This window comes from Syngnathus leptorhynchus, chromosome 2, assembly GCF_054491065.1.
Source record: "Syngnathus leptorhynchus isolate UIUO chromosome 2, UIUO_Slep, whole genome shotgun sequence".
Classification (NCBI taxonomy): domain Eukaryota; kingdom Metazoa; phylum Chordata; class Actinopteri; order Syngnathiformes; family Syngnathidae; genus Syngnathus; species Syngnathus leptorhynchus.
The window spans coordinates 15,565,561-15,592,490 of record NC_141196.1 but is presented as its reverse complement, the minus strand read 5'-3'; the positions used below and the strand labels follow the sequence as shown (position 1 = coordinate 15,592,490).

General features: G+C 40.6%; 2 protein-coding genes across 6 annotated transcripts in view; one reads left to right on the top strand and one right to left on the bottom strand.

Annotated features, from left to right (window-relative positions):
* dock2 (dedicator of cytokinesis 2) overlaps positions 1-26,930 on the top strand; it is a 116,342-nt gene that overhangs the window by 6,703 nt on the left and 82,709 nt on the right. For 3 of the 5 annotated variants that reach the window (XR_015063315.1, XM_085903722.1, XM_085903747.1), the window contains exons 2-9: positions 20,825-21,051; positions 21,943-22,026; positions 22,252-22,292; positions 22,422-22,477; positions 23,406-23,502; positions 23,584-23,732; positions 25,218-25,353; positions 25,686-25,843. Coding sequence is in view for 4 of the 5 variants with exons in the window: in XM_085903722.1 (XP_085759848.1) it covers positions 21,009-21,051; positions 21,943-22,026; positions 22,252-22,292; positions 22,422-22,477; positions 23,406-23,502; positions 23,584-23,732; positions 25,218-25,353; positions 25,686-25,843 (764 nt within the window). In the remaining variant the exon portion in view is untranslated. Of the gene's footprint in view, positions 1-20,824; positions 21,052-21,942; positions 22,027-22,251; positions 22,293-22,421; positions 22,478-23,405; positions 23,503-23,583; positions 23,733-25,217; positions 25,354-25,685; positions 25,844-26,930 lie in introns of those variants that run through there. The other 2 variants (XM_085903732.1, XM_085903756.1) reach the window with 2 other exon arrangements.
* Positions 8,776-10,622, bottom strand: hrh2a (histamine receptor H2a). Its single transcript, XM_085905977.1, has 2 exons — positions 9,620-10,622; positions 8,776-8,945 (listed from the first exon to the last, which is right to left on the bottom strand). Exons 1-2 carry the CDS (start codon positions 10,620-10,622, stop codon positions 8,776-8,778), a joined length of 1,173 nt encoding a protein of 390 aa, XP_085762103.1.

The window sequence follows — 26,930 nt, the reverse complement described above, 5'->3', positions numbered from 1 at the left end:
GAGAGGAAGATGGATGGTCATGTGAGAGAAAGAGTTAAAGCATTAAAGGACATCATTTTGGGCCTGATGATAATTGAACACATGTTTGGACATGAGGGTTCTAGTATCCTTTTCAATGTTTTTGGATTTGATTTTCTAATCTTTTTTTTGGGGTATATTTTCACTTAGAGGATTAAATGGGATACGTTTCAAGACGGACCCAATGGAGAGAATATGACTAATGTAATGAATAAACTCCCGGTCCCGCTGTAACGACCTTTGAGTGATTTATACGTGCGCGGGATGGGAGTGTGCCAGCCAGCGTGTTGTTAAGAGCAGCTGAGTTGTCTCGAACGCCCCTGGTCTGGGGCTAATGCGCTAATTCATTACTGCTTGTAGTCAAGTCGCATTGTGTCAGAGGCGCGCGCCCCTTCTCTCTATCTGCGCTCTCTCCGCTTCATAAAAGCCGATTATCCCGCGTGTCGCCACCGTTCCACCAATTCTCCCCTGCCTCTTGACCTCCTCACCCCTCCTGTTGACTGCCCACGGGGCGCTCATGCAAGGGAGTAGTGGGGCAGAGGAGGGAGGGGAGGTGACAGAGGACCAGCTGCCACCAGTCATAGTGCACTGGTGCCTGGCAGAGGGAGCTGCACTTCAGCCTCCTGCTTTGCTGGGCCTTCTGGACCCTCAGGGTTGTAGGGCTTGGAGTGTCGGGGGGGTGGGCACCAGCCTCATGCCACCAGCCCCACCTGTCTTGCTCCAGGCGTAAGAGTGTGAATGATTGAGGACACGCACGTTAACTCAAATGTACTTAAATGTGCACGCACACACTCTCTCTCTCTCTCTCTCTCTCTCTCTCTCTCTCTCTCTCTCTCTCTCTCTCTCACTCACTCACTCACTCACTCACTCACTCACTCACTCACTCACACACACACACACACACACACACACACACACACACACACACACACACACACACACACACACACACACACACACACACCTACCTCCGAAATGTCCATCTGCCTCTGTATAGTGTGAATGTTGCTGAGTCAAGCCTCGCCAAAAATAACATGTTTGTATTTTATGGATGCATAATTGTATTTATTCTTAAAAAGTGCTATTTCTCCATGAAGCAATGTTGATTATTTTGCAGTTCACTCAGCTTTGTCTAAAGCAACTACATTCTTCCTATTCACAATTGCCATTTCAGATATCTGCAACATATAAATTGTCACTTTGCTGTTCATTTGTTTGGGTTTTGTCACATCAAAGCTTCACAGATACACGAAAATGTGAATCAAGCAAAACTGGGAACGACTTGAAGACATCTGTAATTGAACCTCCATACACATGAAGAGGAAAAGTGATGTGATTTCTCAAGCGATATGAAATCCCGATAGCACTAGTAGTCAGAAAGCAGTTGCTCCGAATAGTCAGCCGTAACTTTCAAATGTTAAATCCGCTCGCTGTAGAAGTGATACAATGGAATTGGCCGCAAGATTGTAGCATTTACTCAGAATTCAATCAGATTGCTCATAACCCCCAGAGGACATACCTGGGTGATAGCGAGAATTTCTTTGAAAAGAATTGAATCTTTTGTGTACATTTCACTAACTAGCATCTCTTAGCATTTATACATAATTTCTGGAGGCAACATAGATACATTAATTTGCTTAATAGTCTTCATTTTTTGTACTCTATACAGATCCCAAACTTAAGTTGTGCATCTTAAGGATGATTTTTAAGCACCGGATAAGCATACATTTTCTTTTTTTATCGTGCTTGTTTACTCTGTTAAACCAACTCCAATTTTGATGTTAAATTTTAGTTGTACTGTCTAAAGAAGATGAATTCGAACTGGGAAAAGATTTTAATAGAGCAATGGAAAATCATGAGGGAGTACATGCACTTTAAATATAGCTGTGCAGACACACACACACACACACACACACACACACACACACACACACGGAGGCACTTTGCTGTGAGGCGTGAAAGAGCGAGAGCTAAGTGAGGCCACTCCTGAGCGCTGTCCTCTATATTGATTTCCCATTATCAATGCTCCCTCCCAGTGGAGTCATTAGTGGCGGGATCAAACAGACAGACAGAGATGCAGACGAATACCAGTCACTTACACCAGCACAGGGAGATCACCTTACCTCCCCCAGGGTAGGAAGGCCAGAGCGGAGCGGAGGAAACGAGGGGAAAAGAGGATGGATGACGAGGAGGGGGTACAGTGGACGGACGAGTGCAATGGGGGAACAGATGGAGATGGCAGGGAGGAAGAGGAAGAAGGTGTGGTTTCACAGTGGAATGTTCACATGGAAGATGCCCTGTGATTACTTTATTTGGGTCCCTTGTCTTTTGGACAGGCTTTGTCACCTCCTCGAAAAACGTTTTGCTTTCACATGAGAGCGGCAACTTATTTGTCAAGGCTCGAATGGTCACTTATTTTGGGTAAGGATGCAATGATGAATGGTAGTCATGAAGCCCCAGTGAGTGAATGGAATATGAAACACGAGACACTCATTGTGCCGCCGCCACACTTTATCATGTTTTTATTCTCCATGGATTTAATGAACTTATACTTTGAATCAGCTCCATCCGTCTTATTCACGTCTGCCTGCAGGCCAGCCTTGGGGGGGGGGGGGGGGGGTAGTGGTCAGAAACACTCACACATGCACACACACGCCACTCAGACGGGGGTGACCCTGGTCTGCCTCCCTGCTGACCCCCAATCTGTTCCCAAAACTCACACCATGAGAGTCAGGGGCACTCTGGGATGGACATGCGCACACACACACACACACATGCTGGCTGGCATTTAGTTCAATGTGTGATGTGACGAATATCTCCTCAGACAGTGCCATGTGTAGGCAACGTGCGTGCGGACACTGTGTGTATGTCTTAGTGTGTGCGCTGCCGTACCCTCTGCCCCCTCCCACTGGTGTTAATTGATTCTTGGTGAACTTTGCTGATTGGTGTGAGGACCCCCAGAGGCTGGCCTTGTCTCTACTGATGCCCCACCACTTCTCATTTGCGTGGCACCTTTACACACACACACAGACACACATGCTTGCAGTGGCTCACACACTGTTTAAATATACAATCTATGGTATATCTTTATCGCTGTATGTGTGTGTGTGTGTATGTATATGCCAGACACACGCACGTGCACGCACGCACACACACATGCACGTATGCACACGCATGCACACACATATGTCTATCAGGGGGATTTCACACCCTGGTAAAGAGGAAGCTGGCTAGCTGACACGAGCAGATTGCAGATCATGAGACGCTTCATAGGAAGAAAAAAGTGTGTTTTTGAGGTGTGTGATGAACAATATAGGTGTGTGTAGGTGTGTGTGGTTGTGTACGTGGGAGGAGGATGAGGAGCCAGAAAGACAGTAAGAGAGATGAATCTCCGCTTATTAATTTCCAGCCGCGGCCCCTCTGTGAGATGTTAATATAGGGCTGATTGTGGCTAATTTCTTATTAATTGCCATCAGCGAGTACACAGTGGCCGGTAATGTGGCTAATTTGTTTAAATGAATTTGGTTATCTGCGGCATGTTAATTGCTGCAGGTGGCCAGCAGTATACCCCTCTGCCACACATAAACGCGCACACACACGCACACACACTTTGTTTATGGCAAGCTATTTTACATCTATTTTAAACCTCAGATTTACCAAACATCACAAAGCAGTAGGAATATTTGGTCAATTGTATTTCTACTCCTTTGGCTTTTTTGAAGAAGTTATGTTGTTGCAGTTTGGTTGAACTTGCAGGTTCCACTGTTGAGATAAACCTTAGTGTAATGTCGCAGTCCAATAGTGGGACAATACTTTGGTTACCTTTAAAGCTACATGATTAGGGAAAAGGATTGAGAAACACTTCTCATAATTGTGCAAAATTTAATTAATATTCAAATTGTTGATTTTCCTGGAAATGATTGTTGATTTGTGAATGAATCAAACGAGACGCATTGGAATGCAGTTCTTGGTTGCATCGATGGCATTGAGTCAGTGTCAACCAGTTTGTCATCTGAGGAACAATAACACCTTTAGATACGCAATGCTTCTCTCACAATGCACTGAGCATCCAACAGTTCGTGTCTGAGATTTTACGTACTGGAGCAATCTCGCTACATACCCCACCTGGCTGTGTGTGCTATTTTTTTCCCACTTTCCCAAGCTCACGGGAGTCATGTTGCGGTATGTGTTTATTTCTGTGCGAGTAGATATGGTAGTTTGATCTGAAAATAAAAGCTTACACGCCAAAGTCTACCTGTATGTCTAGAAAGCCCGTTGCCGCATGGTTGCACTATTAATAAATTCGTCATCAGCTTCATTACGCCTCCACCTCCCCCGTCCGTCTCCACGTCCACACAAAGGGGACAGAGGGACGCGTAACTCCTTTCCTTTTGTTTGAGTGTTTATGGCTTTCGTAAGAGGCTTCAACGACCACTGAGGAACCGGAAGATACACAATCCAAATCCCTCTATAAAAGAGGAGATACCCTCTGGGCAGCTATAGCTCATAGTTGGCCTGATTTAGTGGCAGCCATGGAATCTGGGCTTGAATAAAGACAGAGCGAGAGAGAGAGAGAAGGAACCATCGCTCCCCATGTGATAAATAGCCCCGGCTCCCTCTATTACATTAGCCGTCCGGGCCGATAGATTGCGAGCCCAATAGACCCGGACGTATGCGATTGGTTTCTCATATAAAAGTTGCATATTAAATTCCTTCACAGGACTGTGTCCCCCAAGCAGGAAGGAGGGAAGAGTTGGCAAGAAGCTGGAAAAGAAAAAGAAAAAGAAAAAGAGTTTTCCGTGGCAAAGAATAGATGATGGCAGGCTAGGGGATGTATAGCTGCGTGGTAGGAAAGACAAATTGTGATGTCATGTATTTAATAAGTTCATGGATATTGGGTGAAGAGTGCTTCTCTCCATCCATTTAATCAGTATCGCTTCCCCAATGAAGATTTCTTCCTTTCACTCCCGCCCTTCGCTTGCCGTCCGTGCTGCAGCTTCTCTCGTATGCTAACAGCCCATCTAATTGTTTCTCAGCTCATTAGCATGCGGATGCTTTAATAGTAATTAATCCGTCATTTGTCGACAAGCAAACACGGGCCGTTGAGGTTTCTCTCGAGTTGTACGCTCATAATGTACTCGTCAATGGAGAGTGTACCCTGCTAATTTAGCTCATCACAGTTAATTGCTTGTTAAGTGCCGTTAATTACCAAGCAAGCAGGGGGATTTAGGTCATCAGAAAGAATGGGGACAACAATGACTGGCCCCTCGCCTGCCTTAATGGCTTTTATATGAACTTTTGAAAAGTGGGATAAATGACTAAACACTGACCCGCTTCGCTTTTCTGTCTGATCACTTCTCCTTACTTCCCTCCATTTGCTGTCCCTTCCTCCGTTGCTGCCTCACTGTCTCTTTCTCCAGATATTAACTCATTAAGTTTTTTTCATTATTTTTAATAAAAGATGAGTTATGGCTTCAGCCTCACTGAGGCAACATCCCCCAACCTCCTCCTCCTCTTTCTCTCACTCCCTCCTCCTTCATCCATTCTTCAGCCCCCCACCGCACATCTCTCCTTCCTCGTCGGCCATATTGTGCTTCCGCCAAATCCGTTTGACCCCCAAACTGCAGCCAGTGACCCCTGCGTTGCTGGTTTCAACCTTCTGTCCATCTTCTTTGCTTTCGCCCCCCTCGACCGCATCGATCAATCATCTCTATTCCTCATAGCTCTGAAAAGTGTTTAGATGGCATTCATAAGATTTATGATTCATGATGCTCTTCCTGTGTGTGTGTGTGTGTGTGTGTGTGTGTGTGTACAAAGGGAGAAAGAAGAGAATAAAAGGAGGAGGGCTTGTCGATGACATCGTTGAATAATGACAATATTTATGATTGATAGCTTCGATAGAGATACTTATATATGAGTGTGTGTTTCTGACTGCAAGCCTTTTTTTTTTTCTAAAACCCTCCCTCACATAAATGTTTTGTCTAAGAAGTAATGATGAATGGTTTTCATGTAGCGCTAGCAGTCCGTATGGCCATCGTTCCAAACGAGACAGAGGGATGGATGCCTTGAGTGACCAACAGAGCGAAGCGTGATATACGGCAGTGGACCTACAGGCGCTCTTAAAGATGAAAGCATCATAAATAAAATTGTAATTGCTGTCCATTGAAGAATTTGTGAAACTTTCTGAACACGTCAACCACACAGGGTTTTAAGACGTGATAATAGCGTATAAAGCGATTTCTGCTGAGTGTTTGCCATTTTCCCCACGTAAACCCTTTCCAAGGCACTTGGAGGGCTGCATTTGTAGTGGTTACTTTTTATTGTGGTTGTAAAATATCTTCTGTCTTGCTCGCCACTTGGTTGGGTACAACATTGCAACCAAATGGTTGACAACAATATTGTTTTGGAGAGTTTTGTCAAAGAGAGTAGTGAATTCTTGTTCATCATTGGTCTGAGCCACATTTGTGGTCCAGGACTACTTTGGTGTATTTTAAAAAAAATATATATAAATACTGTTTAAAATTATACAGTACTGTACGATGTGGCTCGACATTGTCCCAGCTATGCCTCCTGTAAAACCTGCATTTGCCGTCGCTGGTAAATGTGTTTTAAAGTGTAACTGTGGATACAGTGGTTGTAGTTTGACCAATTTTATGAGTAAATCTTATCCGGTTGCTGATTTCTAGAGGATGCGAACTGAATCGAGTAAAATTGAAGAGATTGATGGGTGTAAAAGTCTTTCTACAATCTGGGTAATAAATGAAGTTGTAATCTATAGAGATTAAACAGCCTGGAGGAGGATGTACCGTGGAGAAAAGAAAAATATAGTTATAGTTAACTTTAGTAGCACATGAGAAAAGACTCATAATACACAGCACGTTCCAAAATTCTAACACCTTTTCAGTTTTCTGGTTATACTAATTCAGCCTTCATAAAAAATTTCTGAAATAGTTGAAGATCTATTCTGGAAGGAAGGAAGGAAGGATTCTCATATGGACACCGTTGTGTACACTTTACACTCCAGACATTTTTCCTTTCATTTCTCTTTAGCTTTTGACTGGAGACCACCTCCCACCCTGTTAAGTTCCATTAAACAAAAAAACACTCTCACAAACTCACAGGATCTTCAAGGAGAGCTCAGAGGGTATTGTTTGTTAAACCTACACATGTTTTTCTTCCCTACTTACTGTCCCCACGAGCCCAGTGACCTCTGTAAGTGTTTAAACGACTTTTCATATGGCTTGATGCTGCGGGTGAGTAGACCAACCTGGGGAGAAGATCCTGGGTGAGCGATGTGAACTAAGAAATTGAGATCCAGTGTGACATCCATCCTGTGCGAAAACCTCTAGTCTGATGAAAACAATATTAAAGTCCCATGGGCATCAGTACAGTTATTGCTCATCATCTGTCCAAAACATCGTGGTTCTTTTTCTAGAACTTTATCTCATATCCGCAGAGTACTTTTGGTTCTCAGCCAGAATGACCATCAGGTTCTTGTTTACTTCTCTCACCATGCCACTTTGCACCTGATTACTTTGTTTGACCCACAGCCAGCTCGAGGAAAACTTTAATGCCTTTATTACAATTCTTGTTCATTAAATTTAACACACATTTGAACGCCAGTTAAACATATGTAGAAACATACAGACAAGACAAACGGGGGACTTGTTACATTTTAAGCGTGACAACAGGTCATGAGTATTTGTCATATTTCATTTGAATCCATTTACACTCGTATCTAAAAAGTAGTAGCTTTTTGCATGAAACTAACATAACATACAGTCTGTGAGAATATTTGCATTGGTTTGGAAAGCACTTTAGCACGTGTTCAAGGCTGTAAATAGAGCAACTATATGAAGTGAAAAGTAGTAAGATACTGTATTTCTGATACTGTAAGTACATTTGCCAACATTCTTGCCAAAGAGTCATTGGTAATAAATGTACTCATGCGTTTGCAGTACATTCCATGCTACATATTCCAACAACACAGACTTGTGACAATACATCAAGTGATGATGAGGTCACTTTAATAGCAATGCTTTGTTTTAGACCAGTGTAGTACGCTGACCATATAGTCAAAGTTAAGCTTGTGGTACTTGATACTACCACAAGAGGACACACTTGTCTTAAACGTCCAGCTGCACCGCTTGTGGTGAAGGGCCAGTATGTTTGGTGAACATGTTAAGTCCTCCAGGGATCTGCCAGGAAGACTCTATTTGCCCTCAGTTGCCATAGTCCGTGTCCATTGATGTTTCTTGTGTGTGAAGAGCGGTGGTGCTTTTCCACTTTTAGATTAAGACTATGGCGTGTGACAACAGGCACGCAGACATTAATGTGAGACTGAAATTCGGGCCTCTCATTTTTTGTCATTACATGAGGAACCCATAAAAGCAAAAATATAAATGAATTTCCTCAATTTACAAGAGCTTTTATTGCTGTTTAGTGCAATACAATTATTAATGTGGTAATCCTGGTAATTCTCAAGCATTCTAAATTGTTTTATATATGTTTTTTTTGGGCCGCAGATTTAGTACACTGACCAACATAGCATCGAAAACATCTCTCAGTATGTCGTCACTGATGCCGTAGTGGTTAATTTTCTTGACAAGCGTGTAGGCAGCGTGTGTTCAGTTTTCACTCCATGACTGTGGGTGCCTTCTATAATGTGCCCTGTGATTGACTAGAGGTTGAGTCAGCTCACATAGGTGGTGACTATCAACGACCGTCCACATTGCAGAGAGCATATTAGTTTCCCTTTTAACTGCCATCAACATTGCTGTCAGTTGTGCCCTTTACAAATTGGGTCATGCTTGTGTTAGTCCTGCTATTTGTCTCTTGTGGCATGAAGTTGTGAACACTTTGACCCGCCCTGCAGCTGGCAGATGCGTGTCCACACAGCAGCGTGACCTCCATGAGCTGTTCTCTGCCTAAAGTGGAGGAACATCAAACAAAGGCAACAATTGCCAATTAACATTTTATTGTAGAAAAGTAAACAAAATCCACGGTCAAACTCAAAGCTATGAGATTTCATCAAGTGAACTTTCTTTCAGCGTGACGTTTCTTATTCATAAATACTTTTGCAGGATTTCAACAAGAACCATATAAACTAAGAACCCGATTGATTTATTTGATGGTACCCTACAAGACACAGATGGTAGAAGGTAGAGTTGTCCCGATCATATGATCTGCAATCAGGGTCACACACAATTTTCAGCTAATCGATGCTGCAGGAAACCTATTGATCTTGAATATCCTCCAAAGTCATATGATCAACATCTTAGCATGATCTGTCTTAGCAAATTCATAATAATGTTGGCATTGGCAATTTGGCTAAGTTGCTGTTATTTTAAATGTTGGCGTATACATCCTTTATCTCAGAATTCTGAAGCAGAAATACTTATTTCGCCAAAGAATGTTAGGATGGATCCTCTTGAGTTGGAATAGTATGTGATCCAAGAAGCTAAGGTGAACATTCATAAAGGTACATGTTTTTGTAGTAGAACTGTTGTCTGGCTGCAATTCAGAGCCTACGCTCATTGATTTTGCTTTATTAAAGAAATGCTTCTCCGCAATAACCTTTCACATAACATTGTGCGTATACCTGCTATTGTTTCGGTGGCAGAAGAATGTCTGCTCCTCCACCCACTGTATGTCGGCCAACGACATCTCAGTAGGTGCGTGTAGGCGGACCTGAAGTCCCTGTTAAGAGCTCCGTAGAGGATAGGATTGAGGGCTGAGTTGGCATAACCCAGCCACAGCACGATGGAAAATTCTGGCACTTTGTTAGGGTCGGGATTCTCCTGTAGGCCAAGCGCCGTGAACAGGATGAAGTAAGGCAGCCAGCACACCACAAAGGCTCCTATCACTGCCGCGAGCGTCACGGTGGCCTTGTGCTCCCGCAATGCTGATGCCGGGACACTGGAGAGGACAGTTGTGACGACCGATTGGTGGCTCGTGTAGGTGGTGACGCACGTGGGCCGAGCACTGATAATGCGCTTGATCTGTGCCCGTGCAATGCGAAGTATTCTCAGGTAAGTGCAGCACATGACCAGCAAGGGCAGATAGAAGGTGAGAAGCGAGTCGGTCAGCACGTAAGGCCTGTTGAGCTCAAAGCGACACGTCCTCTCGGGAGTCCGTCGGTCGTAGTTTTGCACTGTCCCGTTGACGGTGTTCCAGCCCATGTAGATGGGCAAGAAGGACACGGCCACCGACACAGTCCAGACGCTCGCCATGGCCACAAATACTCTCCAAGGCAGAACCAGGGAGCTATATCTGAGCGGCATTGTAACGGCCAAATAGCGGTCCATACTTATGGCCAGCAGGGTGAGAATGGAAGCGGTGCAGAGCATGACGTCCATGGAGATGTAGAAGTTGCAGAAGACCGGGCCCAACGGCCAGTCGTCGGTGAGTTGCAGGTGGGCCGAGAAGGGCAGCACGGCCAGGCCGAGCAGAAGGTCGGTCACCGCCAGTGACACGATGAAGCAGTTGGTCAGACAGCGGAGGCGTCGTGAAGCGCACACCGCCAGACACACCAGCACATTGCCGATGATGGTCAGAAGGATTAGAAGGGTCAGGATGACACCCACTGCTATTTTGGACAGCATGGCAGCTTGGCTCGCACCAGATTCAGCCTTGTGACATCCCTTCAGCAATTAACCAATACATAAAAACTAGCCAAGATGCATCGAACTCCATGTACAGTAAGTGTGCTTCCAATGATCAGGCCTCTTGCAGTCTCATCCAAATGACTCCATGTCTCTCTGGACTCTCAGTGTAAGATGACTGTAGAGGTGGAATCCATTGTTCCATGTTGTGGTCCTGAAGGCAGAGGTCTTTACCAGTGTTGAATCAAGTGAATGGCTTCAAACACACCGTCCTCCATGGCTTTACTACCATCTAGTGGGCAGAAAGTGACAAAACAATCAAGTGAGGCATTATTTTCATCCAACTGAGCAGTAGACAACAAGGATATTTTGGTGTTCGTTTCTATGTTGTGTGACGTTTTTAATACTTCCGACGGAGAACCAAAACCTCCACTTGAAGCAAATGAAGAAAATAATCACTGAATCTTGAAATCAAAAGAGAGCATAATTGAACAGGCAGAAAGGTAATGTGAACTATCTATCTGGCAATTGTTTGAGACTTTCAGCTGAATTAAAAAAAAATATTTTAATTTGCCAAACCATTAAGGCGAATATGTGTTATTTGAAGATAACTGATCAAAAGTACTGAAACTGCTTGAAAGAACTTAAAGATAAAAAAGACAGTCACTGATGTATGATTGCAAGTAATTCTATTTCATTATTTTCCACAATGTAAAGTTTGTGTTTAAATGCTTTAATTCCTCCATCTTTCTGTACTCTCAATCCACCAGAGCTGCATCAAATGAAAACTGTCATTCCATTTTGCAAGATAACATTTGCTCAGTAGTTTGCTTGCGCTACATTTATCAACCACTGGGATTAATTCAACTGGTTTGTATGTTGACACAGTCTACTGCAAAAGCGTTTGTCCCCTTTCTTGTTTAATTCACTGACTGGCCTCCAAAGTGTAGGTATCTGTACAATCTAATGAGATCAATACCAAAGCTGTGTCGAGTACTATCCCTTTGCAACAAATTTAATGCTATGTCTCAGTTATCAGAGTGCTGTAAAATCCTGTTAATTGTGTTTTAATGCACATGCGGACATTCATGACAATGAATGTCAATACATTAATGTTATGGATTGACTTTGCATTAGTGTGTAAGGGCACACAGAGATAAGTTGTGATATTTTGCTGCTCTAGTCCAGCTTTAAAACAACAACAAAGCGATATTAAATGGTATCCATAGATATCTTTTAAGAATGGCATGTTAGCTTTTTTTTGTTACTAATTATAGCAAGGGCGCCAATTGGGCTCGCAAAAGCACTGCTAACAGTACTGTTCTGTCAGACGGAGTTTAAGGTTTTTGCTCTCATCTTGTGAGAAAAAACCCTGTCACAGGAAAAATATAAGATTTAGCCTAAATTTGTACAAGTAGGTTAGAACACACCGTAAAGCAAGTCAAGCACTATTCACAATATAATAAAAAAAGATAAAATATTAGTGGATGCATAAAATGCAGTATAATCTTCCCAAGTGATCTTATTTGACTTTCCCTAACCTTTTGACTACAAATCAGTGTTTGACAACTGAGTGTCCTATTACCATAGGCCGGCCTACAAAGAGCTGAATAGCAAATTTCACAAGTGCTTGCGCCATGATTTCGATCTTTTTTTTTTTTTTTTAAACAGTTTCCCTTTGTCTATCTCTCTTTATCTTTATATGGTTACATTTCGACATCATGAGAACTCTATAGCGCTGAATATTTGATCGACTCGCTCCTCATTGAGAGGTTTTAAACAGGATCAGGTTCTCAGAGTGAAGCAGCCCCTGATCTTAGTACGGATATCACCGTATCATCTGCAGGTTGCAAAAAAAAAACCAAAAATGTTTTGCCGTTGAGCTCCCGTTTAAAGAATATCAAGATGTGCAGAAAGTATTTAAACATGTAACAATTGAACAACAAGTTTAGAGTAGCTCAAATTAAATTCATCTATAAATTGCCATGCATTTTCAGTTTATTTTATAATCTCACCCATAGGCCAAATATGAACATGTTTTTTGTGAGTAGTGTCATTACATTAGGTGTTTGTATGAAAAACACGTCGAGGCCATCATCTATTCCGGTGTGTGTGTGCGTGCTTGTGTTTGTCTGCTGTCCAGATTAAACATTTTAGGATGACGAAATAGACAACTTTGTTTCCATGCCTTCCGTCATTCAGCTCAAGCGCTTTGCAAAGGAGCCTTTAGGGCCCAATTTGCAGCATTCCCATCACTTTGTCGGTTATTTGAGGGAAAAAGATGAAGAGCAGCCACAAAGAACTTGGCAACATTCTGCTTTACCAGACATGATGTGACTTAGTGACGTCAAGTAATGATGACTTCTCAGCTGCAAGGCAGCCTTTCATTTTTGAGATTTTCCAAATACCAAGTGCTCATTTGCAACCTTTTTAAAAATATTTTTATTTATTTATTTACTTTTTCACATCAGCCAGATGTGTCTTTTTGGAATATCCTCTCTTCCTCTGACTAATAAGCAAAAAAAAACATCATGCAAATTGTCCAACGTGTGGTGTGAAGTAAATTGCTTCAATGCTTATTGGGATGAATTGGATTGCTTCTTTGTAGCAGCAAGAATTCGTCTAATACTTACTTTGAAAATGTCAACAGATTTGGCTTCATTCCCATTTCCTTTTCCTCTTTCATTAATTTGCAGTCCTCATCACATTAAGGACATCCGCCATCCAAATGGCTGTGACGAAGGCAAGTGCCTTGAAATTACAAGCAAAAGCAACTTACATCTCTAAAATTTGATCAGCACAATAAAGTGATGCCTCATTTTAGGTTTCTGGGTAAGAATGTACTATTTTACTTCTTTTTGTGACCTTTTTACTATGAGTGTATTTGCACAAAGGTTATTTGTGTTTACCTCACCACCAAAGAAGGGATGCTGAACTTTTGAAAGCAAAAGGTAGTGTTCAATTGCCAAGTTGATGTGATAGGTTTTAATGATTGTAAGGTATTGAACTTATGAAAGCAAAAGGTATTGTTCAATTGCCAAGTTGATGTGATAAGTTTTAATGATTGTAAATATGTGTTAGAAAAATACTTCCCGGTCTTACATAAAAAGCAATCAGATGAACTTTGATAATAATGTGGCAGTAACCAGACCTCATAACTTCCTGTTAAAACCATTCTAATTGTAGGCTACCTGATGTATTTTTGGGTCTAATTGCAGTTGGCAGATCACCTCAACTGTGCATTCCCGGCCGGCAACTGATATTGTCCTTGCACTACTCACCAAGCTATGTGACTTGATGTTAGCTGGATGTTGTCAAGTTTGCTGTTTCCTTCTAGCAGTGGAGAACTCAAGCACACTCGTATCTCAATTTTATGCACACATCAATGGACCAAAAAAAAAAAAAAAACTCGTCCCAAAGCTTGTATGGAACACATTTCTCAGGGTGCCACTGTGGTTCCTTGGCACCAAGGCACAAGATGGTACTTTCATAATAGACTTGGCCTGAGCACAGAAACAGCAAATAAATGAGTTCATAGCAAAGATGAGCGAGCTGTGAATTGCAAATATTTGGAGGAATACTGACACTGAGGTCTGCGCTCTATTGTGGGCTTTTCTATTATTGAACATGTATGGATGATTACAGTATTGATGTGTGAGCCCTTGAGAGAAAAAGCGACACAGAGTTTGTGCCTCTGTAGCACACAGACTGTGTGCATCTTAGGTGTGAAAATGAACATAGCTCCAGAAAGAAGCACCATAGGGGACATAAAACACATGAAATATATATGTGCGCGAACAAATGGCACTCATAAGGGGATCAAGCTCATTATGTTGCCACTGACCTTAGCAAACCTTTTGTTACAACAACATTGAAAGTTCCTTGTGGATTTTCTGCGCATTACGAGTATAATACCATTGTGAGGTCGAAACATACTTTCTTTCTCGCTAAATAATAAAGAACCTTCCGATGAACTGCAGTTGCTATCTGTATAATATCAGTATACCAGGAACATGTGTAGACATATTTATTATCAGCTAATGTGCTCAAACAACCTCAACCTTTGCCATTATTATTTTATCTCTTCTGTTTCCTCAAGTTGTCCTCATTTGACCCATTTTTCTACGCAGTCTGTGAAACCATCATCCATTTCCCTCTTCATCTCATAGTTTTGGCCACCTTTTCTTCATTGTCCGTTTTAGAATTCTTTTTATTCCCGCTAGATCTTCCTCAATGCCTTGAACCCTCCTCAGTATTCTGAATATGCACAGCCAGCATCAACCTTTCATCGAACCATGAACCTGAAAACTCATTTAAGCCCTTCTCTGACCCCACCCGCACTTCCAGTCATCATTATTGAAAATAGCAAAGAACTGACCACACTTCCTCTTAGTGGACCATTGTCTTTACAAACATTTCTTGAACATGTCATTCAATATAAGATACATATTGCCGTTAATTCCCCATCTTCCTCCAATCGTAAATCATACAGCTTCTTTATATCAAAAAATACCGCCTCCACACACTTTTTATTAACCTGTGCCTGCCTAATTTCATGCTCCACACACAACACTGGGTTCATTGTACTCCTCCAGTCTTTAAGGTCACTTTGGCGTTTTAAAACATATCCTCTTATTTCATTTTGTTTTGCAGTCCCTATCTTTGACACATCACCAAGCTTGATCCATACTTGGTGCCAACCGTTTATTACCTTCTTCTATCAAGTTCTGCTTTTGTAAATGGTCCACGCTGAAGAGCTGCATTACCTGTCATTGTAATGTCCTCCAAATCCTCCCTTTTTGTATATTTTAGAATTTTCCTAACCTTTGCTTGCATCCTTTTTATATGAAACCAAATTCTGGCCATCATGATTGAATCTCCACAATCTAAAAGCCTTATTCCGACCTATAATTACTTGTTTACGTTCACAATGGCACAATCTTTCCTTTATACTTATCTGCTTTTCTCCTGCTCTATCTTCTTCCAATATTGTTTGACACATATCCCAATTAATTTCATCTTTTCATTTCCTTTCAAATCCACTTCCTGTTATCTGTGTTAACTAATACAGTATACCAACATTTTTCCCACTCTGCCTTGTTAAAAGCCCAGCTTTCAACTAACCCTACATCTACTTCCACACCTACTTTGATCACAACATGATAGAGATTCCTTCCAATTGTTATTCCTCTCTTCACTGCCCATGCAACCAGAGTTAGGTCCATGGCTGACTCTGCACTAGTAACATTAAGGCTCATACCCGTTCCATCATTTCAACATCCTAGGTTTCTGTCTTCCATGAATTCTTCCATTACCCTTCCATTGTCACTTTCTCTTGTATATAAGGACTCCATTGACAATTTATTACATAGGTTCGAGTAAATTATTATCCTTATGTTTACATTTCTCAACCAACTCTTAACAGCTAAAAACTCCACACCTCTACCTTTCCCTACAACTCTGTATTGCATTCCGTGTTTAAAAAAGATGTAGCATACAACCACCTCTGTTCCAGATCTTGCCATACAGTGTAATAATATCCTCGTATAACAAAAGCTATGGCTGGTATCAGCCATGTTTATGACTAGATATAATTTCAGATTTTTCTTCCATACGGTCAATAAAGCCATTAAATTCTTACCCATGTGAAATTTAACCAGAATTCCATTGAAAGGGCATATCATATCACCTCACCCAGAACAACTGAGCTTCCTAACTTTCCTCTTGCAGATATCAAGTTGTCAAATTTTATTTCCAGGTTCATCTGTCTGTCATATCACCAACAGGTTTCTCTCCCTCAGTCTTCTGCACCTTCATATCCCCTGACTCGGTACTGAGAACCAATTCACATACATGTCCATGCCAGCCACCATCGTGACCATGCAGTGTGAGCTTGTCGAAACTCTTGTCAAGACAGAAGCGGTAAAGGCTTGTTAACCCATGAGCACGATAACTTATAGAAAACTAATCTGAAAGCCACTTGTACTATTATTGTTTTGTGAGCACTATTTTGCTCTAGGGAGGGCTAACATTTAATTCTGATTTATACTATTCTTCGTTGTTTCATCACTATTTGTCAATATAGCTTCTCTAATTGAGGATATAATTGATCCCCTTGTCCTGTTTTATTTTGTACACTGGGTGCCATTTACATAAGGTTTAACAGTGACTCACATTGCCCTTCGCCATTGATCCCAAGTGCTATATAATGAATTTGTTTCAACTCCATGCGCTGGTAGAGGAGACTCAGCTGGTATATCACTCCCACACACATGGATACACAGCAGATACACAGACAAACACTGGTGCTACAAGATGTTTTTATGACTATCTTTCCATGAAATGTTTATGAATATATAATGAATATATATGACAAACTGTTGTGGTTTTAAAACAAAACCAGACAAGCTGATCAGTCTACAGAAAATAATCTACAGTAAATAAAGCCAACTGTAATGTCACACTGCAACTACCAATACAGTTAAAAACGTTTGCTTTTGCTAAAATATTAAATAGAAGCAAGTAGAGATCGATCAACTCACCACACGGACCACGTCACCTCATATTGGCTCCTAGAAGGAAGCAAGTAAAACCACAGGCATGCTCATGATGTGTGTGTTTGTGTGTGTGTGTGTGTGTTTGTGTGTGTACGCGCATGTGTGTACGTGGGTGTTTGAGCGAGTGTGTTTGGACACCTAATGAGTCCGCATGTGGGGAAGAAACTAAAGAGACAGAGGGAGCGCTACACACACTCTCTCTCTCTCTCTCTCTCTCTCTCTCTCTCTCTCTCTCTCTCTCTTGTCTCCTCCTATTGCTCCTCTCCTCTCTATCTCACGATAATTTGCATTCAAAGTGATTCCAATAACTGCTCCACTGTATGCTTCAGTGCAACAACCATTTGTGGCAGTAAAGCGCTAACAAAGTCTCACCTTTTCTTGGTGGCTTGCTTTAAGGTCACAACATGATTTACAATGCAATGACGTCAATGATCCAATAGTAATTCATCAAGCATTTGCAGCACTTCATTTCTTTTTTTCTTTACTCACTGCTGCAAAAGCATCCACGTACTTCTCCATTGGCACCAAATTTTCAACATTGATGTTTGTAAAAGTTAAGCAAAAATAATGGCTGCCATTAGGCAAAAGTGTTGACCCTTCAGCTGCGCTACTAAGCTGCTTGGATATGTGTGCTTTTTGTTGACCCAATTTCAGAGGATCTTGGAATATTGGCCTATGCCAGGCTTTTCTGGAGCTCATTAGTGGAATATACTGCTACGTTTGTAGTTGCCAAGTTCTTCATCAAGCTCCTGCAATTTTCATTCATTCCTCTTCCTCCTTATAATATTTTGGCCGTCATTTCTTTGACAGTCTTAAGATTACACCAAGTTGAGCCAAACGCAAAATCAATATTTGAATAGTAAGTAAATTAAAGATCAATTACCCCTTGCAACATTCTAAGGACCTGAACCCCTCACTTTCAACAACGACGTGGGGTTGATAGTCCTTAATAATTAAATTCTGAACTGGCCGGTCTGGTGCATGCTTCAGAGAAGCTTCATGGTCAAAAATGGAATAATAAAGTATGTATTCATCATGATTAACGTGATTAATAAAGACATTCTATCACAGGGGCTTGAAGAGAAGAATTATTTTGAAATAGAAGATTTTCTTTTTTGCAAAGACGCATCCCTGTTAACAGATGGCGGATGCGCTTCCTTCTAAAAACAGTTTGGTGCCTCAGTGACAGGCAAACCGTCAGCTGTGTCGGTCACAGGACTTTCTTAAAGCAATACACGCACCGGCAAGGAGTGTATAAGGTTATCCATTTCAGGATTTATTTGGGGAATTTACAATCAATTAACGTCAAATAGTGATGAAGTCTCACCTATCAATCAGAAATGTAGCTAATTCTTGATTGCTACTAAATCCTCTCTGCCCATCTACCTCTGAAAGGCAGTTTCAATGTTCACCCATGTTTCGTCTCGGAACCATCAGATTCTTTCTTTTTAGATTTAGTTGGTAACTGAAGATGGCTATTAATCTATTGATTATGTGATAGTTTCAGTAAAGCTCCCAAAATCCAAGAAAACATATCTGTCAGCAATCGCATGGCAAATGATTAACGGTTTGTCGGTTTCTGATTGGTTGCTTTTCCTCTGGTGCAATAGTTTTAAAAAAAAAATTCAAGTTAAAAGTACACGATGAGACCAGAAAGAGATGGCTTTTTTCAAAGACTTCTTTTGTGAAATTTGCATGTTCTGGATGGATGAAATGACAAAGAACCACATGCATGTTAATTTCCAATACACTTTATATTTCATCATAATAAAAAAAAGGGCATTTCTGTGGATTCCCGATTCATCCTACTCAATTCTTGTTGAGAGAGGCACACGGCATGCTTCTGTTTGTTTTATCTTGTGGGAATTTTAATGGCCATCATCACTTTTGCCACCTCTGGCCTTTTCCTTCGGCTGAGTCATTTTCCGTCTATAGCTATATCATTGGGTAATTATCAACATAACAGTTAAATCCGGAGAGACTAGGAGTAGAGCCGCTACTCCTCCTCGTTGAGAGGAGCCAGATGAGGTGGTTCGGGCATCTCATCAAGATGCCTCCTGGACGCCTCCCTGGGGAGGTGCTCCGGGCATGTCCCACCGGTAGGAGACCCCTTGGATGACCCAGGACGCGCTGGAGAGACTATGTCTCTCAGCTGGCCCGGGAATGCCTTAGGATCTCCTGGGATGAGCTGGATGAAGTGGCTAGGGAGAGGGAAGTCTGGGAGTCCCTCCTAAAGCTGCTGCCCCTGCGACTCGACCCCCAATAAGCGGAAAAAGATGGATGGATGGACAGTTAAATCCATGGTGCCTTAACAATTAACATATCTCGTGTTTGTTTCCATAACAACAGATTCACATTATACTCTTTAACTTGAATGTCAGTGTTGTAGAAAGATACCAGTCAGCAAAACCTTTTATCACCAACTAGTTAAATATTTATCTAAGAATGCAAACAAGAGTTTGTCCGAAAGCAGAAATTGCCTTTTATTGTTATGAAGATGTATGAATCATATGCTTTGTCACCACGACAATACCACAATGAGCTGCAACAATAAAACACAGTTGACATTCAAAGGTGGGCTCCTTGGTAAGAAAGAGGACCTTACATTGTTTTTGTCTCATGACTTATACAGTGGTACCTAGTAGGGATCGACCGAAATGAATTTTTCTATAACCGATGCCGATATTTAACCGATTACTGACCGTTTTGGCTTGGGGTCCTTCAATAAGGCAGCTGGCAACAGCACGTTCTACTGCACCTATTACACGGGGCTGCCCAAAGACTTGCCTAAGTTTAAATCGTCGCTACTAAACACAGATATCGGACGATGCAGATGAATTAAAAAATAGCAAATGTCATAAAAACAGCATATATCAGTCTACCTCTTGTACCTGGACATACTTTATTTCGTTCTGTGACCATGCTCATTACTCAGTTCAGTCAATATATATATTTTTTGCCATGGAAAAAAATTGAGAAGCCATTTATCTGTTTCAGACCCCAAATAAACACTCCAGTTGTTTATTACATGTTTTCAATTTTCATTACATGACATGTTTTCAACCCGAGTCATGAGAACAAATGTAGTGTTGGAGGTGTGCTTTTAAATGGGCTAGGGCCAAGAGCAGACGTTACAGCTTGTCGCACTAAGCAGGAAGTCAAAGTATCGTGCATCTCTTTTTTTGTAACTTACTAAAAAATGTACCAGTTGAAATGATCTCTGTAGTCTATTGATTGGTTTTGTCAAGAGTTCTTATAGTATATATATCTCCCTCACTAGCAGTCAAGCTGCTTCCTCTGTAAAAATTGGCCTCTCTCATAAAGAGTCTAGCTGAATGAGGTGAGCTGAGGCCACCTTATCAACACATGCACTGTATGTTCTGTCAGTTTGAACTTGAAACACTTGTTCAACCTTCAGCAAAGAGAAAATGTGATTGTCCAACACTCACAAAATGAAAGACATGCAAATTCATGGCCCGTTGTGTACAAAGTCACATTACATCATCGATAAAACGGTAGCACTATTGAACTGAAGACACTATTGGGTTGTTGAATGACTCTAATTCTTATTCCTGGAGAATGTATTATACAGTTTTGTTAATCCAAAATAAGCATGATGGAAATGTAACAATACATACTCGGCAGGACTCCACCTTGCGGTACCCACTTCCTCTTGAGAGCCTGAAGGCAGGAAGAGAAGAGAAAAGAGGAAGAGGCAAAGAGGGGAGGAGAGCTGCTTTCAGTTTGGATAAAAATACAAAAAAAGTGAAACATTTAGCAGACAATTTAAAAATAACCTGAGCGAGCAGTGTAAGTGACACAAGAGAACATGACTCCTTGGGCAACCACCACCATGGAGCGATATGGTGTAGGTGAGTCGTTTTGTGGCGATTTATTCATATATGTTTGTATGCTAGGAGACATGGTTATTGCTATTGTGTATATTGTCTAAAGTGTGATGACGTACTTTAAATGCAAAGAGTCTCAAGAAGACAAAGACAAAGACTTTGCTTTACAGGATACGAGTAGGTCCAAAAGGGCCTCTCGGTGAACAATTACACATTTTTATTTTAACTGCAATGCAACAAAATGTCATAATGCTGCCGGCTGAATGAATTTACAAACGGTAACAAAAGTCAACAATAGAAGCAGAGCGGATGAGGAAACACCGTAGTAGCGAATGGTCATGCCATTTCGATGATAAAGCAGAGGGTCTCTGATGTATTTTAGACAAAGCAATGATTACATGACTTTATTTTCACCTTCTGTGTGGAAAATAATACATCTTCATGTGTAAAGTTAATAATATTCAAGGACAATGTAGTTATTTATTTTGTTATTTTGACTGTTGTACTCATGCAGGTATACATGTCAGGAAGTGAAAGAAGGAAGGAAGTCTAATAGCTGCATGCTGTAACCAGTGATGTTTGATATGTAAAGAGAAGATCAGCAGTAGTTAAGCGCTGTGTAAACCCATTAAAACTTCCATTGGGATGTCTAATAAAATTGTATGCAAAGGTCAGTGCCTCCTTCGCAGCAGATGGCATTATTTAACGCATTTTGTTCAAACCATTTCCATCATTCAACTTCCCACGCAATGAACTAAAAGTTGAATCCACATATAGTTTGAGCTGAGCTACTGACTTTTCATCTCAAGGATCTACTTTACAACTGCAAAAGCTTCATGTTCATCCATGTGCACACTGCAAGAGGCTGTTCTGGTGTAATCCTATGGGTGTTTTGCAAATGTCATCTTTTTTCAGCCAAGTGGAACTTTACTGGCTGTGGAGAAAATCAACTTTCTCTGGAGGTTGGAGATGCTGTCTACATCCAGGAGACCTGCGATGGTATCATACAATATCTGTCATTATGAAAGATTTATTTGGGTCATACTGATTGTGTTTTCCAATATAATTCAAAAAAGCAATGCCAAACAACAAACAAAATATATACATTTTCTCTCCTGACATCGCAGTTGTTAAGCAGGGTACACCCTACTTATGTATTCAGATTGATATTCCAAATTTTAATCATGCGTGTGTTTGTGTTGTATGTATAATGTATTCTTTTAGGTTGGTACAAAGGCTACTTGGCCAGAAACAAAGCCCATCAGGTAACAACTGATAGACTGGCTCTTGCATTATGAATTCCATAATGATATTGATGTTTGAGCGATGTTATGCTCTAGTTCTGTGCTGAATCATTTTTTAACTAATCACTGCCTTTCCATTTTGCACTTTAGGGTGTGTTTCCTGCCAGCTTTGTACACCTAAAGGAGGCAATTGTTGCACATCGAGGGTAAGTGAAGGTTGTATATCAAACATAGTAGTAGTTGTTGTTACTGGGTAGTATTAATTTGGATTGGGAATCAATCTGCTCTGTTTGCACAGAATGCAGTATGTACCATTAGACTGATATGTTCTACTGTTTACTGCTATTTAGACGATATGAATTCATTGTTTGCAGTATAAAGAACCGTGCAAAGTTTTTAGGCTATCTATTCTCAATCTGTATAATGGTGTGTGTATAGGCTTTTGCCCCAGTACTGTGTCGCTTTGGTTTTTAAGCAAATATATATTCATTTCTACACATACTACATGCACACATAAACATCATCACTGTAAGTAGAAAACCATTTCTAAATTTGGTGAATTTGTTAAATTTTCCAAAAACCTCTGTAGGTCACTCAGTCCCCATGTCGGTCTGTTATTTAAAAAAGGGCCAATGGCTTCCTGACTTTGACGATGCAATATTCGTTGCTCTCGGGGTTCCCTGAAAAGTCATAGTTGTGACAATGTAAGGATTCACAATGACGTCACTGATAGATCCCCTGCATTGATAATGCATAGCTTCTACTTAGAAGTAAGCACCCTGCTGGAGAAAACACAACCCATCAGAGACAGAAGAGGTGACTTTTGAGGTGTCCATCATTTGCTGCATACTAATTATAAACACGTTTTCGACCTTGCAAAAAATCCAACTTTCTCTGGTAACAGTGTTATATTAGTAACACTTCATTATAAATACTGCTCCTTGAGGGTAACAGGGTAACTGGTCAGCATGATGCTGCAGGGATGTATCCCACATACTACTCTAAGTCAAAATAACTGGGGTGTTTTTTTTAAGTGCAAATTAAAATTATTTTATTCACCATATGTTGTTACTTGCTGGATAAAGGGTTAACGTATCGCAGACACAATACATATAATGTGCTTTCCCCATACAGAGATGAGGATGTGGTGCTTTCTGCAGAGATGCCTCTGGTGAAGGAGGTGACTATGACCTTGAGAGAGTGGGGTAGCATTTGGAAGCAGCTTTTTGTGGTATACATCAATACACACACTCGCATTGTATGAATGAGAGTGAATAAAGTTGTGCTGAAGGTATTGTATTTGCTTGTACAGGCCAACAAGGAAGCACGTGTAAGGCAGGTACAGAGGCTGATGTGGGAGCTGATGGAGTGGCGTTCCCAGCTTCTCTCTGGAACGCTGCCCACTGATGAATTCAAGGAACTCAAGCAGAAGGTTATCTCCAAGATTGATTATGGCAACAAGTATGTCAAAAAGCATCACTAAATTCAAATGTATTCATCACTTTTTGGTTCTTTTATCACAAACAGGGTATTTTAGGTTGTATTACCTGACATGTTTCGGCATGAACTTCCGCCTTCATCAGAGTGTTCTTCTTCTTCAACACTCTGATGAAAGCGGAAGTTCATGCCGAAACATGTCAGGTAATACAACCTAAAATACCCTGTTTGTGATAAAAGAACCAAAAAGTGATTGAAAAAAGGAAACAGAATGAATTTAGTAGAACCAAATGTATTCATGTTTGAAATATTCATCTCTCTCACTTGCACATCTTGTGATATCCCATAATTACCAGAACTGTAATTTGTGCCTTTATAAAGACAATGCTGATCATTTATGATTGACACTGTCAGACTTGGTGGCACTGAAGCCAGCTAACTTCAACAAAAAAAAGACAGCCAGCAATTCTTCAAAAATAGGGCCATCAACTTTACCCCGTATCTCAGTTATCATAAAAAAAAATAGCAATTTTATTTTAAAAATAAGTACATTCCTTAGTGACTCCAAAGTTTTGAACGGTAGTGTATCTTCATCACTTTTGTTGGAGAATGCATGGTCAGCCTACATCCAATTAGGAAAAATCTTTCTTGGATCCTCTGTGACATTTTAATTTTAAAACATAATCTTTGACGGCAGTTGATGAGGATATTCGGACAGTATCTGTGCAGCGCATAAATCACACAGACTACACATTGATTAATAAAATATTAGATTTTCTGACATGCTGACCAACACTGAAACCTTTCCATCGATGTTAATGCTTATTGTCACTCAAAGAGGAGAATTCTTCATTTTATTAAACTTGGATATTATTTATTCAAGCCCTTCAACCTTACAATCTGTGTTTGCAATTATTTGAAGTCACCTACAATATGAAACACTCACCAATGAAATATTGTGGTAATGTGTCTGTGAGAACTCTGAGGCACATTTAAAGAAAGTAAAACTTTTTCTTTTTTCCTTACTGCAGCTTCAAATAAATTATGCATCTTAATTTTACATTTTGCATACATTGAAAATTGCTTTTATGAGCAACGTCTCCTTAATGCGTCGTTATGGGCACTGTTGCAGTTTTCCTTTCATTTTATTGTTGTGTTCCTACTTACAAAAATTGCCATGTTTTTAACTGGTGCAATACAAATCAAAGGTCAAATACCACAGTTCAAGATAAACCTGCCTCTGCTAAGATAATGTGGCTATTTGTTTATTTATTTGGCACTTGGAAAATTTCAGACACCAACTGAAATATTAAACATTATTACACATTCATACTTTTCTGTCTGTAATGACAGAAGTTCTCATTACACCATGTAAGCTTATTTACTCAGATGTTTATGCACTGTGTATATTTTAACGCATAAAGCTATTTTAACATTTTACACAACAAAACAAATCAACAAGAATACACTCGTTAATGGTTCCATCTTTCCTGATTTGGACATTTCCAGAATTTTGGAGTTGGATCTAGTAGTTCGAGATGACGATGGGAATATTTTGGACCCAGAGCAGGCCAGTGTCATTAGCCTCTTCCGAGCCCACGAAGAGGCCTCTGCTAAGATCAATGAACGCATTAAAGAAGAGCAGGTAAGGGAAAGTTAAGAAAGAACCATCTCTGTTCTTTTACATGGGAATTTCTTACAAAGGCATGTTTAAATTAAAATGCATGAAAATGCCTATATGTGCATTTTACTTGCTAATCACGTCTGGATTCCTAAGTATTCACATCATTAGAAATTGGATGGGGTTAAATTGAGTTCCTTGTAGCCTACTTTACATTTCTGCAGCAATTCATTAGCTGTATAAGAGGAATTCTTCAGTTTTTATTGTGGCCATCTTTGTCATTAACTGCTATTGGTAAATGTGACAGGCATCATTATCAACGGCCCAAGTTAACCTTGAAATGTTTCACTTTACAGTCCAACATTCAAACAGAACAAAGCGGCATCTCAGCACGCATCCAGTCATCACCCACACACAGCCTCTATGTCTTTGTCAGGAACTTTGTGTGTCGTGTGGGAGAGGATTCAGAACTCTTCATGTCTCTCTACGACCCTAACCAACAAGCAATCATCAGGTATCACACAGTGACTTTTTTGTTTCCAAATGTCGATAACTAATTTGGGCATTGGAGGTATTGTTTTTGGGGTGCATCATCATCTCAGACTATTATTTTCTGAACCAGTAAGTAAAGTTAAGTAAAGATAACAAAATTGTTTAAATTAGTGTTTGTAATATAACTAAATGGATAAAAAGCTAAGGGTGGTAGTGAATACATTGGCAAATTTTTGTAATGGAAATAGAGGGTGTTTTTTTTTCCGTCAATACAATTGCACGTTAACGAGGCATTTTTAAGACCTTTGGAGAGCATAGCACCACCACACCAAAATTAAGGCTATTATTTTGTATGCGTGTGTTTATGGCGGAAAGGAGCAAAGACACCCACAGGCCCGCACAGTGCATATCCATTCATACATCAATACTTCCTGTGCATCGTTCATGATGAAAAACACGAAATGAAAAACACTGCTATGCCAGAAATATGAAAGTGAAAAAGACAAATTACAGTGCTGCACATCTTGACTGGCACCACTTGGCGGGTGCTGACAGTGTTGATGTTAAGCCTTGTCATTCACTATCATGCTGGTAAGATCTGCCTCATCCTACAGACTGCATTCACAAATCTGCTACAAGTCTTAAAATCTAATTTCACCCAAGAACATGCAGTAAATATTCGGGTCACCAGCCATCTAATTCCAAGTGTGTTTTTTATGACACTACTTTGACATAATATCGATTTTATCTGTGCCTGAGTGCATACAACATTGCAGGGAGTGGCTATGAATTCAGTAAAAATCAAGCACATAGCAGTTAAAGTTTCTGACAGTTGTTTCAATCATACTTTGGCTAATGGAATTAAACAAAGTCAAAATTAGTTGTATATGAATTTAAAAGGAAAGAAGAATATCGACGACCCCCTCAATGTATCCCACGTTTCATCCCCCAGTGCAGAGAAGTGGAAGGACAAGCTTCAAAATTGTGTCATGGCTCAGCCTAGTGGGAAAGTTGGAAAATTACAGCAACCACGCAAATTGCAAACATCTAAATAAATTTCATTTTTTATGCTATCCCAAGTTTGAATTCATTTGCTCATTGCTGAATGT